This window comes from Chrysochloris asiatica, unplaced genomic scaffold, assembly GCF_000296735.1.
Source record: "Chrysochloris asiatica unplaced genomic scaffold, ChrAsi1.0 scaffold00119, whole genome shotgun sequence".
Taxonomy (NCBI): Eukaryota; Metazoa; Chordata; class Mammalia; order Afrosoricida; family Chrysochloridae; genus Chrysochloris; species Chrysochloris asiatica.
Genome location: NW_006408637.1, coordinates 6,756,378 through 6,769,913, shown reverse-complemented (window position 1 = coordinate 6,769,913; position 13,536 = coordinate 6,756,378). Strand labels below are relative to the sequence as shown.

Below are 13,536 nucleotides of genomic sequence, written 5' to 3'. Positions count from 1 at the left end.
CCTGTAATTACTGAGTGCTGTGTGAGTTGTGTGTGGCCATGGCAATGAATTATCAAACTCAGCTGAGAAGAACAGGTGCTATGGGAGGGAGGGCTGGTGTGAGATCTGGTAAAAAGGTTATAGAGAGCTGTAGGGTAGACGGGGTAAGGGCTTCTGGGAAAATTCTCAGACACAGCCCTCGTTTCCCTCAAAGCATGAGCAGGTGCATTGTCGCGATGGAAAAAAATCCCCCTAGAGCAATGGTCCTGGCCTTTCTCTCACCAGCGCACTTTTCAATTAAAAAAAAAAAAATCCTTTTTCTAATAACCCCCCACGATTGTCCTGGACCCTCTTGAGAAAATCTATCAAGATTACCTCTTGGAAATCCCCCTCAAAGTTGCCATAAGCTTTTGAGCTGGCCTCTGTGCCTTGAATTTTCAGAAGTCACTGTCCCGATTGGATCCTGCTCTCTCAATCACATTGGTAGATCTAAGACTTGTTCCCGTTTATGACTGGCTGCGTAACGGTCTTCATTAGCTCCTAAGACTGGTCAGCTGTGAGCGAGGTCAGCTCGAAGGGCAACACTTCCAGCACCCGTTGAGCTTTTCCAGGCCAGTTTGCCTGGGGTTGAAAACGCAGAACCATGGGAGACGCCGACTTCGGTAGCTGTCTTGCCAAGGATGCTTCTGTGGTTTTTCTTGCACCAGTTTCGAGACCTCATCCAGTCTCATTTGCTGAGGCTGGTGGTCGTCCCTGTCTTGGCTCACCTTAGAGGTGACCTTCCTTGAAACACTTGGTCCATCTAAGATCCATTGTTTTTTGTGGAGCAGCATTCCTATAATCTTGCTGCAGAGCTTCGGTGACTTGGGAAGACGTCCACTTGAGTTCTGTTAAAACTTTGGTATTATCTCTGACCTCAAAATAATGTTTTTCATGCCACAAACAGTATCCTTTTGTTTTTGAAGACTAAGACAAGTGAACGTGTAACTGAGAGAACGTGTCGACAGCCATACCCTGATCACTGAGGCATGCTTAAACACATTTTGTTTGGAATCAACTCAGCATGTCTCAATTGGACACCTGTAGCAATACTTTTTGACTGATCCGCATGCAGGAAAAACTTCATTAAAAGTTAGTATGAATAATTCCGGACAAGCTCATGTCTTTAACAAAAAAAGCCCATGTTGTACTATAAAGCATGATGAAAATTATGGGGAAGCCAGCTCAGTATCTCGCCAAGTCTTTGTATGCTTCCAAAGAGTTGTTGGTGCTGTTCTTAAGTGCTGTCGAGTCGATTCCGACCCATAGCGACCTTGTATAGGGTTTCCAAGGCGCAACAGGTGAACTTGAACTACTGATCTTGTAGTTCAAATGACTCTGCAGTCTGACGCATTAGCCCACAGAGCCACACTATCGAATACAAAATGTAACAACAGGCTGAAGATTCATTCCAAACCCTCTTCCCCTCAACCTCACCCTGTTTCCTTATGACTTACGGACATGGGTGTTTTATCTTAGAGAAAAGCTGCTTTAATTCCCCCTCATTTTTTCCACAGTCCACATGGGTAATAGCACTCGTTTCTAGGAAAGACGTTATATTTTAAACATACTGTTTAAAATATTTTATTAAAGAAGCCATATAATTTAACTTCAAGTGTTTACTTAGGAAACAATATTATAGTAATATATTTAAGGCACATGAAAAACTTTGGCATTGAATTGCAAGAAAAGAGAAATACACATTATTCTAATAAGATTTCAGAGTCTATCTCATTAGTCCAAATGTTTACAAAAAAAAGAGTTTCAACACCACCCAACATTCATCACCGATGAGGCATCAACGTGTTCTCTGGTCTCAGTGCCTGAGCCGCTGCTGTCTGTTGTACTCCCAGATCAGCAGAGCCCCGCTCACGTGGACATTCAGCGACCGGATGATGCCCTGCTGAGGAATTTCCACACACACATCCAACTGCTGGATGAGATTGGCTGGAATTCCTTCACGTTCATTTCTGATGTGGAGAAAGGAAGGGGTTGATAAACGTTATTCTAGGAGACAGTTGAACGAATTACATGCACCTGGGGTACCAAGCAATAAGTTAAGTGCAATGAAAGTTCACTGCAGTGCAACGAACTATTTAATACGCTTCTTCTAGCCTTAGTCTTTGTAACTCCCACCCAGTGACTCTTTTGCCCATGGGCCTGGGTCAGAGAAGGTGACAGAAGATGCTGACAGGACGATCTGATTCCATTGTGAGTAACTGGCAAAAGGGTTAACTGTGATGACAAGGTCTTGGAGCAAATATACTATCAGGAGTCTATATAAATTATAAAATAGGAGGGTAAAACTTAATAGAAACTCAGAATATTCAATGCAAAATAGAACTTTCTTACCCCAACAAGAGGAGAGATTTCTCAGGAAAGCAGTATTCAGTTAGGTCTAGACTTTTGGCCGTTTGTTCCACACCAATGATGGTGTAACCTTCTGCTTTTTTCTGCTGCATATAATCAATCAGCTGTGGTGGTTTTACCTTAATATTAATTGTAAAAGAGAAGAAAATTAAATCATTCACATGGAATGCTTGGAGATAATTAAGAGTTCTAAAAGAGCTTTTATTAAACTAAGCTTGTTAAATAAAAAAATGTTTTTCAATGAAAAAACTTTGTACACTTTCTATAAAAGAAACTACTCAAATATTTATAAAAATTATTCTTAAATCAAGATTGAGCTGCAATAGTGGGCATTCTAAAAAGAATCAATCCTACATTCTTGAAGACATAAAGATACAAAACATCTGAAAACCAGAAGTAGATGGCATTGTATTTCTAACTATTTAGAGGTTGGGATACTGTGAGTCACTAGAAATGACCCATGAAGACAGAAGACTATAAAATGGTGAAGTAATGCAGCAAGTGAAACTGTGTCTAATCAACACTCTTCAGTCACCTCCAGCAAAGGAAGCCACTGTTCTGCCGAGACACTGAGGTGCTGAAACTGTTTGTCACTGATACAATGCAGACTGCCGAGAACAAGCGCTGAAGCCCCAAATATCTCACACGTCCGGCATAATCCTACAGAGAGCAAAGGAAAATTCACAGTGTTTCCCACATATGATAAGTGAATTAGACCCCAGATATTACTTGGTATTTTTTTTCCCCAAATGTGGGGGGAAAGCCCAAAATAGCAATGGATTGATTAAAATTCTCAGGATCCAAAGACTTTAAGCAAGTTCCCTGGAACACGGTGACATTACCTCCTAAATTGGTTGGCTTATCAATGAGCGAAGCCACTACGATCAGCCTGCCAGTCGACTTGCCCAGCTTGGCAGCACGATCCGGGAATTCCAGCTCCAGTTCTAGATCTGGACCATGATTTTTCCATGGGATAATCTTCCTCTGAACATCAGTCCACTCTGACTGGTTATCGCCTTCTGCAGAGTTAGAACCTGAGGAGGAAAATTATCATCTGTTTGCTGTTCAGCACTGCTGAGTCAGTTCTGACTCCCGTGACCCCGTGTGTGCAGAGCAGAACTGCTCCGTGGGGGCTTCAGAATCTGGAAGCAGATTGCCAGACGTGTCTTCCGAGGCACCGAACATTTCAGCAATTAACCATTTACACCACCTGCACATGCGCTATCGGTTATCATTGTTGTTGTCAAGTGCCATCGAACTGATTCCAACTCACAGCAACGTTGTGTATGAACAGCTAATGGGTTTGAACTGCCAACCTTGGGTTGGAAGTTCAGTGCATCACACCAGGAGATCCCCCACCCCCCGCCCTGGTGAATGAATACGTGTGTGTATATATATATATATATACACACACATACTCCCCCCACCCCACACACAGTGTTGTTGTTGTTAAGTGCTGTAGTTCAGGTTCAAACCTACCTTCCGGTCATTGTCCAGCAGCACCACACCAGGACTCCTAGTTGTCCAACTTAACAGCATATACACAGACTGCTGGAGTGTATATGCTGTTAAGGATAAACACTGGACTGCGAACCACAAGGTTGGCAGTTCAAACCCACCAGCCTCTCCTGGAAGTTCTGTACAGGGTCGCTATGAGTTGAACGGACTCGACGGCACTTACCAACATATATCTGTATCTATATGTATACACAGGAGTCCTGTGGTGCTGTGGGTTAACGAGTCAGTGCAAAGCTGTTTAAACTGCAAGGTCAGCGGTTCAAGCTCACCAGCTGCTCCTGGGAAACCCTATACAGAGTCGCTATGGGTCAAATTGACTCAACGGTACTTAACAACCACAATACATATACACAGGGTTTTGAATTTGTTTCATTTATGGGTAACAAAGTGAAATTGGAACAGACTTGACTTTTTAAAGTCTGGGTGAAATGGAACAATTGGAAGGGGGAAAATGATGTGTCAAAGTCCCGGAATGAGAGGCTCAGAGAAGGCACAGGCTGAGTGCTCTCAGGAGCCTGATGCGAGAAACTGGATCACTGTCAGGACACCCCGCATGCATGACACACACTCAGGGAGGCCCGGCTGCCGCCTGACTGGAGCAAGGCAGCTCTGCTTGACTAGCTTGCTACGTAACAAACACACAGCCTGCCTGCCGCGGTGTTCTAAGACGGAGACTGAGTTTCCACAAGGACGTCAGCCAATCGTTTCTTTGATTCCAGCTACTATCCTGGTTCCTCCACATTTCACAAACTCAGACCCGGTCCACCTCGCTTAGGCAGTCATGTTTCACAAAGCCCTGGTTTTAAATGGTAATTTAGAATTTGATTCATTATATTATCTAATGCACTCTGCCTGGATTTCAATACACTTGCCCTTTTTAATAATAATTCAAAGTTTTCAAATTCAGCTCTACTAACTAGTATCTTACATTTCACAGAATGTACAATCTAAGAGGCACAATCTTTTCCCATTTTTGCATATTAAGAGCATCTTAGAATCAACATTATAGCTTGGCAGCAATTTTTGCTTACAGATATATAATAAATACTGCATTTTACAAACAAGAGAGTGTTAATTATGATTTTCTGTAGAAATAGGATAGTCCTGGTAAACAGTATTTTAAAAATTCTCTTATTTTAAATGACTTTACGAGTGCTTGGGAAACGTTACTAAAAGGAAGGACAGTTTACAGAACAATTATTTCTTTCCTCATCTGATAAGTACAAAGAACATTATTAATTTATGTAATTAAAGTGTTTTGATCTGAGACAGTCTCAAAAGAAGATTCCTCCCTGTACCTCCTAAAGTCTTGCTCATGATGCTGGGCTGTCTAAACAGGAAGACACATTCCCAGCCCACAAGAAGTACTTTGCTTACTGGGGTACAGTTATTGTTAAGTGTTGTCAATTCAGGGCTGACTCAAATGATCCAGTCAGTATAGGGGTTCTCAGCACTCCTGGTGTGGCATTGTAGGATCAGTACTGCACTGTGAACCACCAGGTTGGTAGTTCAAACCCACGAGCTGCTCCTCGGAAACCCTATACAGGACAGGGTCACTGAGTCAGAACGGACTCGACAACACTTAACAACAACAGGTTTCTGAGGCTTTAAATCTTTGCAGGAGCAGAAAGCCTCATCATTCTCCAACGGAGCAATTTGTGGGCTCGAACGGCCAACCTTGTAGTTTGCAGTCCAGGGTTCATCCTACAGAGCCACCACGCTCCCAGGGTGAAAGAGATGTGCAAATCATTATCGCCTACTGTCCTGGTAAGGGTATGCACACTCAGAAAATGAGTCTTTACTGTCTGGGAAGGGGGTATCAGAGAGATAAGACCAGGAAGCTTCGAGGGAAGATTTGACCAAGTTCGCACAGCTGACTGTGGGGGAAAAGGGCGAAGTAGACAGTTGATTCAGAATGTGCACAAAGGCATTAGATGGAAGGACAATGATGCGGGAATTGCAAGGACTGTGGTGTAGGAATGGAGCAGAGCAGAGTAAAAGGCTTCACACATAAGGAAGCTGGTTGTGTTAGTTGTTATCATGGTTCCAACTAACTCATGGTGACTTTATGTGCGGAGAACAAAGTGCTGTCCGGTCGGTCCTGCGTTAAGACTCCTGCTCGCTGGTATGTGTGAGTCCGTGGTTGTGGTCACTGAGTTAATCCGTCTCATTGAGTCAATCCATCTCACTGATTGTGGGTTTCCTTTTATCTTCACGGACCCTCTACTTTACCAAACATGATGTTCTTTTCTAGTGGGTGGTCTTTCCTGATGGCATGTTTAAAGTAAGTGAGATGAAGTTATCACCACCCTGACTTCTGCGGAGCATTCGGCTTGTGTGTCTTTCAGCATTCTGATTCACTTGTCCTTCTAGTGATCTGTAGTATATTCCAGATTCTTCACCACAATTCAAATGCATCATCCATCTGCCTAAAAGTAAGTGAGATGAAGTTATCAACACCCTGACTTCTGCGGAGCATTCAGCTTGTGTGTCCTTCAGCATTCTGTTTGTCCTTCAGATGATCTGTAATATATTCCAGATTCCATTCTGATTCGCTTGTCCTTCTGGTGGTGACCTGTAGTAAATCCCAGATTCTTCACCACAATTCAAGTGCATCATCCATCTGTCTGTCCTTCACATGCGCATGAAGCGACTCAAAAGACCACGGCTTGAGCTTGGGTCACGCACACCTTAGTCATCAAAATGACATCTTTGCAGGGTAAATTTTAAAGAGGTCTCTTGCAGCAGATTTGCCCAGTGCTGATGTTCGCTAATGTACTGACCTAGGTTTCCTTCAACCCCAGGAACAGCATCGCTGCCCTAGTCTTTGCAGACTGACTCACCTCCTGGCTCGCACTGGGTCTACAGATACGCCATGGTAAAAGCTCGAGGTTTTCATGAGTCTTCTCTGGGCATGTACCCTGATAGCTTTCTAAATACCCCAGCATTTTTAATGTCCTAATTCTCAAAGTAACCCTCTGCCAGGCTTTAGACAACCCATTTTACGTTTCAATCTTTTACCCACGATAGCTGGGTTTTCCAATCACCTTACAGTGTTTTCAAGCAATACTTGCCCACTTTTATACCTCGAATGGGTTTGAAGTTAGAAGAAACTTGAAAGAGTGCCTTTGACCCCTTGGTTGTTTGATGATGCATGGAGGGATTGTAACCATGGCAATGAAATGATATACGATAGGATGAATGTAAAGCTAATGTTCTCCCATGTAAGCTATCGCATAATTCACAATAAAACATTAAAAAAAAAAAAAAAGTGCTTAGAATTAATCCTTCAGGTAGCACCCATATAGATTAGACAAACACAACTGTCTGTAGACAAGGCTTGCTTTGCTTCTTCCAGAACCAGTACCCAGCGTTCCACAATAGGAACAAAGTTTGTCATCTTTGACAAACTGCTGCCAAGCCTGAGAATGGGGTGGAGTCTGGGCAAATTAGGGCTCTTGGCGTGGCGCTGTAGGATCAGCACTGGACTGCGAACCACAAGGCTGGCAGTTCAAACTCACCAGCCACTCCTCGGAAACCCTATACAGAAGTGCTATGAGTCAGAACCGACTCCACGGCACTGAACGACAACAACGCCATGGACAAATCAAAGTATCACAAAACTTTCCTATGTTTTTAAGTTGCCTTTTTTTGATCCAGCATTCGCAAGGTTACTCTTTTTCAGAGTTCTGACCACGTGGGTTCTGGATCCTTTTTGGTTGTTTTCCTGATGTGTCTATGGAGGGACAGGAATGTGAAGCTGCTCACTCTGCCGTTCTGCTACCATCATTCTCCCCTATTGTCTAATTTTAGCCATTATGTTTAAACTGGCCAATAAATACCTACACGTTCTTAAATCTAGTATCTATAAATACACAGCAGGAGAACACGGTAACACTGAAAAGGAATGGGAATCTACATTTACTTTCCATAAAATAGATCCAGCTCTCTTTTTGTTTTTTTCTAGCAAAACTAACTTTTCAAATAAAAGTATCAGTCAAAATTATACTAAACTTTTTCAATGGCTTTTCTCTAAGTGAAGGATCAGAATTCATTACATCAATGAAAAAGTGGTATCATCCCTTATCTGTCCTCATTAGCTTAAATTAATAAGCCTAATCAAGTCAACGGAAGGAAAACAAAATACTGTTTTTACCTATGTCCTGCTGAGACCAGTCCCCTGGTTTTAGTTCACGAAGCTGGGTTGGAGAAAGGTACCACTGAAATCCAACATCTAAAGGAATCTCAGTGAATCTGGTAAATTTATCAATGGCAATCCATTCATCTTCAATGAGGCCTGAAAGGCGGGGAAGGATGTAAAATATGGTCTGAAAAGAGAACGGTAAAATCGAATTTTTCCCTTAGAAACAACAAAGAAATACGTGATGACATGTTTAAAATACATCAGAATTATGATTGCTGGCAACTTTTCCCAAACAATCCTATCTAATCACACGACACACTTTCATTTCTATCTTGCAGCAGCTTTCTGAATATGTGGAATGGAGCTGGGGAGTCCCTGAGAGCAGGCAGGTCTTCTACTCCTGTATCCCTAGATGTGTAATGCAGCACCGCACTGCTCTTGGAAGTATTTTGGAATTTATCTGTATTAATCTTGAAGTCCTCCTGTAGCACTGTAGGATAGGTCAGCGGTTCAAGCCCACCAACCGCTTCTTGGAAACCCTACTGTTGTTGTTGTTGTTGTTAGGTGCCTTGGAAACTCTATACAGATTAGCTATGAGTTGGAACCAACCTGACGGCACTGAACCCCCACAACAGCCATGATAGATTCTGTAGGATAAGTCTGTCAGCCGCACGTGGGAGAAACCACACACAGCGTCACTAAGAGGGGAAGGCAAACTGATGGCACCTTACAACAACTTTGTTGGATAAGGCTTAAACAAATGCAATTCACTGATGCCCAAACATCGCCATATCAAGTTCAAGCTCTTTGATGACACCCATCTCTTTTACTCTTGATATCCTTAGATGAATTTAGAATCTGAATTTTGTCTTAATGATATATATGCTGTGAGACCTTATTGGCTAAAATGATGGTAAATCTGATCTTACCATCTGTAAAATGAAGGTAAAATTCTATTAAAATAGCAAATGACAGTATTTTGTACACTGCATGATATATATATGCAATCCTCCTCTCCTTTTCTCTACTTAAGGAAAATCAAGAACCAGAAAACAAGCCAAAGGAAAGAGGCCGAGAAGCCGCAGACGCGCGAGGAAGCAATTAAAAAACGGACTAAAAAGCAACGCTACCAAGCTGCATGTCTTTTTGAATAAGTACGGTTTTGTTCATAATCGCAACGCAACGTTGATTAAGTATCTAGGATACTATGCAAACTTCTAAACACATAGAGAGTTTTGTTAGCTATTAACTTTCATTATTTTACTGACACATATAATTGTGACTCAGATCACTCATGAGAATAAAGAATACATCAGAGCGAGCTCGTCAAAGGCAGGGGCAAGAGAAAGAGGGAAGCCGGAACTGACTCCTGTGAAAAGAACTGAACAGAGCAAGGTTGTGTTAATACGAGGTAGTCATTAAAGGAGTTCTTCAGAAATATGTCAAACAGAGCGTTCTGGACACTACAGAACACACAGCAGAGCATGTTAAAAGCTTTGTTCTCATTTTTCAACACAGCTATGAAAATCCTCAAAAACATTTGCACTGAAGTAACAGAAGATACACAGTAATGCTGTAAGACGTGCATCTCAGGAAATACAAGGGTAAATAAAATGTATTGCTTCAAACTCATAGAATCCTTTATTGAACAAAACTATCAAAATGCAAAGCTACTGTTTCTCGGCATTTTGTCCATCCAGGCTTATATACTTCTCAAGGCAGTGTTTCCATCTCTTTAACCCTTCCCTGAAAAATTCCTGCGAAAAATGTAAACCATGTCAAATTGGCAGGTCTGGCATCCGAGAGACTCAAATTGTGTTCTGTAAAATATTCTTCGAGTTTGATGAACAAAAGGAAATCTGAAAGTGTAACATTAGGACTTGAAGATGAATGAATGGATAAGGTTTCCCAAAAAATTCTCCTAGGACAGCCCTTGCTACCCTACCCACAAAGAATGACCAGGTGTGTTATGATACAAAACATTCCTCACTGCAACTTTCCTGGCTTTTTTCTTAGCAGTGCCGTTTTCAATTTTCTTAAAACTTCTTCCTAAGAAACCCTAGTGATTTTCCCATGTCCACAGACAAAATTTATAAAGATAAGCCCCTTGGGAGTCCCAAGAAACAGTTGCAATCAACTTTTGTCTGTCATGTAAGTGGCCAAGCCAATTCCCTTAGGAGCCTGTTCTGTTCTGATTGGACCTTTACTTTGAAGGTACCCTAACGAGACTAAGACGAGTGTATTAATAAGACACCCTGGCTACAGCTGTCCATTGGTCTTAGAGACTTATTTACACAGGTTTGTTTGGAATGAGCACATGCATGTATGATCTAGAACCCCTAGCAACAATACTTTTTGATTTATCCTCATATATATCTATATATTTATCCTCATATATATCTATGTTGTTGTTGTTGTTGTTAAGTGCCTTCGAGTCGGAGCCGACCCATAGCGACCATTCCTCATATATATCATATATATCTTTTTTAAAAAGAAAAAAGGCCACCTTATTAGTAATCAATCAATCAAAAAGAAAAAGCTGTACACAGTAGTTAAAATTACCGATAATCTCAAATTTGTTAGAGGAGCTGGTCCTAGGTCAAATGCTTTAAATTCAAAAGGAGACCCTTATAATTATACTTAAAACAGGGAGAGAGCAATATGAATGATAGAAATTTTAGCAATTAATACATTGAATTTTATAGTAAAGTAGATGAAATAATTTACATATTAACAAACATACTTAAGGTTCTTAAATCTTTGTAGGAGTCCTGGTGCGGTGCTGTGGGTTAAGGCAGTTTGAACCACAAGGTCAGCAGTTCAAACTCACCAGCCACTCCTCAGAAACCCTATACAGCATTGCTATGAGTCAGAACTGACTTAACAGCACATAACAACAACAACAAAGGTTCTGTAAGCCCGGTCTGATATAACCAATAATGTGATGTGTCAGTTGTGACTGAGCACCTAAAATATGCAATTAACAAGACAGCAGATTTTTTGTTCTCTCATTAGTAATGGGCTTCATTATGACAAAATCTCACCTGCACAAATGTTTTTACCCATTTCCTTTTTATGTCAACAGATTTCTGTTTAGAGTGAAATATTTCCTTCTAGTATTACAAGCCAGACACAGCCTGGGAAACAGAAAGTGAGAATGACTAGCTAGTTTTCATTGCTTAACAGTGAAATGCAGGTAACTCATCTGCATAAAGAGAGATTAACTAACTAGAGCTTTAAACTGTTCAGTGGTGTTTGGAAGCACTGAAAAAATGAACCCAATGATCACCTGTCAGCAATGAGGGCAGTCCAGGAGCCCCAGGATTAGAGACACGTTATAGACTATGTTTATTATATTTTCCACTCACCTCCAGACAGTAATCCTTAAGTGGGTGAAATGTTGCAAAAAAGAAATGCTCTTGAATGCGCTGCCAATTCTTTTTGGCATTCCTGAGGATTAAAAATAGAGTATGAGGTGCAGACAAGCGAAGCAACTCTGGGAAGGGGGCAAATCAACTTGGTATTTTAGAGACATCCTGGTGTGGTGCTGTAAAGATGCACTGGACTTCACGGGCGGTTTGAACCACAAGGTCGGCAGTTCAAGCTCACCAGCCGCTTCTTGGAAACCCTATATAGGGTCACTATGGGTCGGAACCAATAGTACTTTAACAACAACATAGGATTTGAAATGGAAAACTGTATAAATTTTACTCTAAGGTTTATATACCCATATACTTGTGTGTCACTAGGATTAAACACTGCACTGCTAACCACAAGGTTGGTGGTTCAAACCCATTGGCCACTTCTTAGAAACCCTATGAGTCACAACCAACTCAACGGCACTTAACAACAACATCGCTAATACCACCATACTTAAAAACTGACAATAAATTTCAGTTTTTGCATGTGATCCAAAGTGTTTTTAAAAATTTTTATTCTGTTGTTATTAAACCCAAAACACAGAGATATTAAATAACTCCATCAAAATCCTAGAAAAGACAACGACTCAGCAAAAATGAAACCTGAGCTGTAAGTTGGGAGATGAGTCTAGTTGAGTGAGTGGATGGACATCGACTTCTGGTTGGGCTTAAGCAAAATTCATCATAATCACAGTGGTCACCAACCACACACGACGGGCAAGATCTCACGGGACATTCTTCCTGATACACCAGTGTAACTTACATTACTGGGGGGAAAGATTCGACGAGGAACTAGATGAGAAATTTGGGGTGGGAATCAAGTCCCTCTCTTTTTCTTTGGCAATGGTGTTAAGTTTCATTGAGCCCATAGACCCTTTTTTCTCCTAGGGAAGAAAACCATGACGTAAGTCTCCTTTTGTACTTTCACACACACATAATCTAACTATACCAGCTTGCATCAACCAAGAAATTTACTCTGAGCAGGACTTAAATTCTTATTGTTTAACTGCCGTCGAATTGGTTCCACTCATATCGACCCTGGGGAGTGCTTCTGAGGTTGTAAATCTTTGCGGGAGCAGAAAGCCTCATCTGTCTCCCACAGAGCGGCTGGTGCTTATCCTTGTGATTGGTAGTCCAGTGCTTATCCTTTAAAACCATCCGCACTCTGCTTAACATAGTTATTGAAGTTGTGAAAAGTAAAAGAATAGGGATTCTCATACAATACTATGTTCAGGTTTCACTTTAAATTCACGACCAATAATGAAAAGCTGGGAGCTCTGGAAGCATAGTGCTTATGAATCGGGCTGCGAACTACAAGGTCCACAGTTCGAAACTACCAGATGTTCTGCGGGAGAAAGATGAGGCTTTCTGCTCCCGTAAAGATGTACAGCCTTGGAAACCCTGTACAGGGTCGCTATGGGTCAGAACCGATTCGACGGCACTTAGCAACAACAACAACAATGAAAAGCTGGGTACCAATTTCAAGACATTTTTTCTACCAAGACCATTTGCCAACTCTGGCTACAGTATCTTCTTCACTCATGTAAGTTTCTGTGCCCTCCCCTCGCCTCACTATCGCAAGACAGCTGTATCTCACGAATCACAAGGAGAAACAGATGACATCTTTCAGCTTCCTGTCACTGCCGAATGCACGTTTTCCCTTTGCAGCTCCTCTCTTCAAAGGACAACAGCCCATGTGAGATCTAGATCCCATTTCCTTGAATTCTGCTCCATCTCCCCCTATTCTGTATCTTTTCTTCCTCTCTATTCATCTTTTTCTTCAGCCTATTTAAAAGGACTTTCCTATTTTTTAAAAAAGAAGGCAAGGCAGTCTTATTAAATCATCCATCAGTAAGGGATCCACTATTGTTTGTTGTTAAGTTGTTGCCGTGGAGTTGGTTCAGATTCACAGCTACCATGTATAGGGCTTCCAAGGAGTGGCTGGTGAGTTTGAACCTGTGACCTTGTAGTTCAAACTGACCATGAAGCCCAGTGCTTTATCTGAGAGTGCCACCCAGCTACCTCAAGTTCCAGCCCTATCTGAATATTTAACAGGATTGAGTAGAA

The 13,536-nt window shown here is 41.6% G+C and overlaps 1 protein-coding gene across 1 annotated transcript in view; it reads right to left on the bottom strand.

Moving 5' to 3' along the window:
• Positions 1-1,834: 1,834 nt before the first annotated feature.
• The window catches only part of TARBP1 (TAR (HIV-1) RNA binding protein 1), a 110,455-nt gene continuing 98,753 nt past the window's right edge, over positions 1,835-13,536 (bottom strand). The window contains exons 26-31 of the mRNA XM_006868588.1: positions 11,419-11,500; positions 8,063-8,234; positions 3,231-3,422; positions 2,924-3,048; positions 2,371-2,507; positions 1,835-1,988 (exon numbers count right to left, since the gene is read on the bottom strand). Of these exons, the coding sequence (XP_006868650.1) occupies positions 1,835-1,988; positions 2,371-2,507; positions 2,924-3,048; positions 3,231-3,422; positions 8,063-8,234; positions 11,419-11,500 (862 nt within the window). The remainder of the gene's footprint in view (positions 1,989-2,370; positions 2,508-2,923; positions 3,049-3,230; positions 3,423-8,062; positions 8,235-11,418; positions 11,501-13,536) is intronic.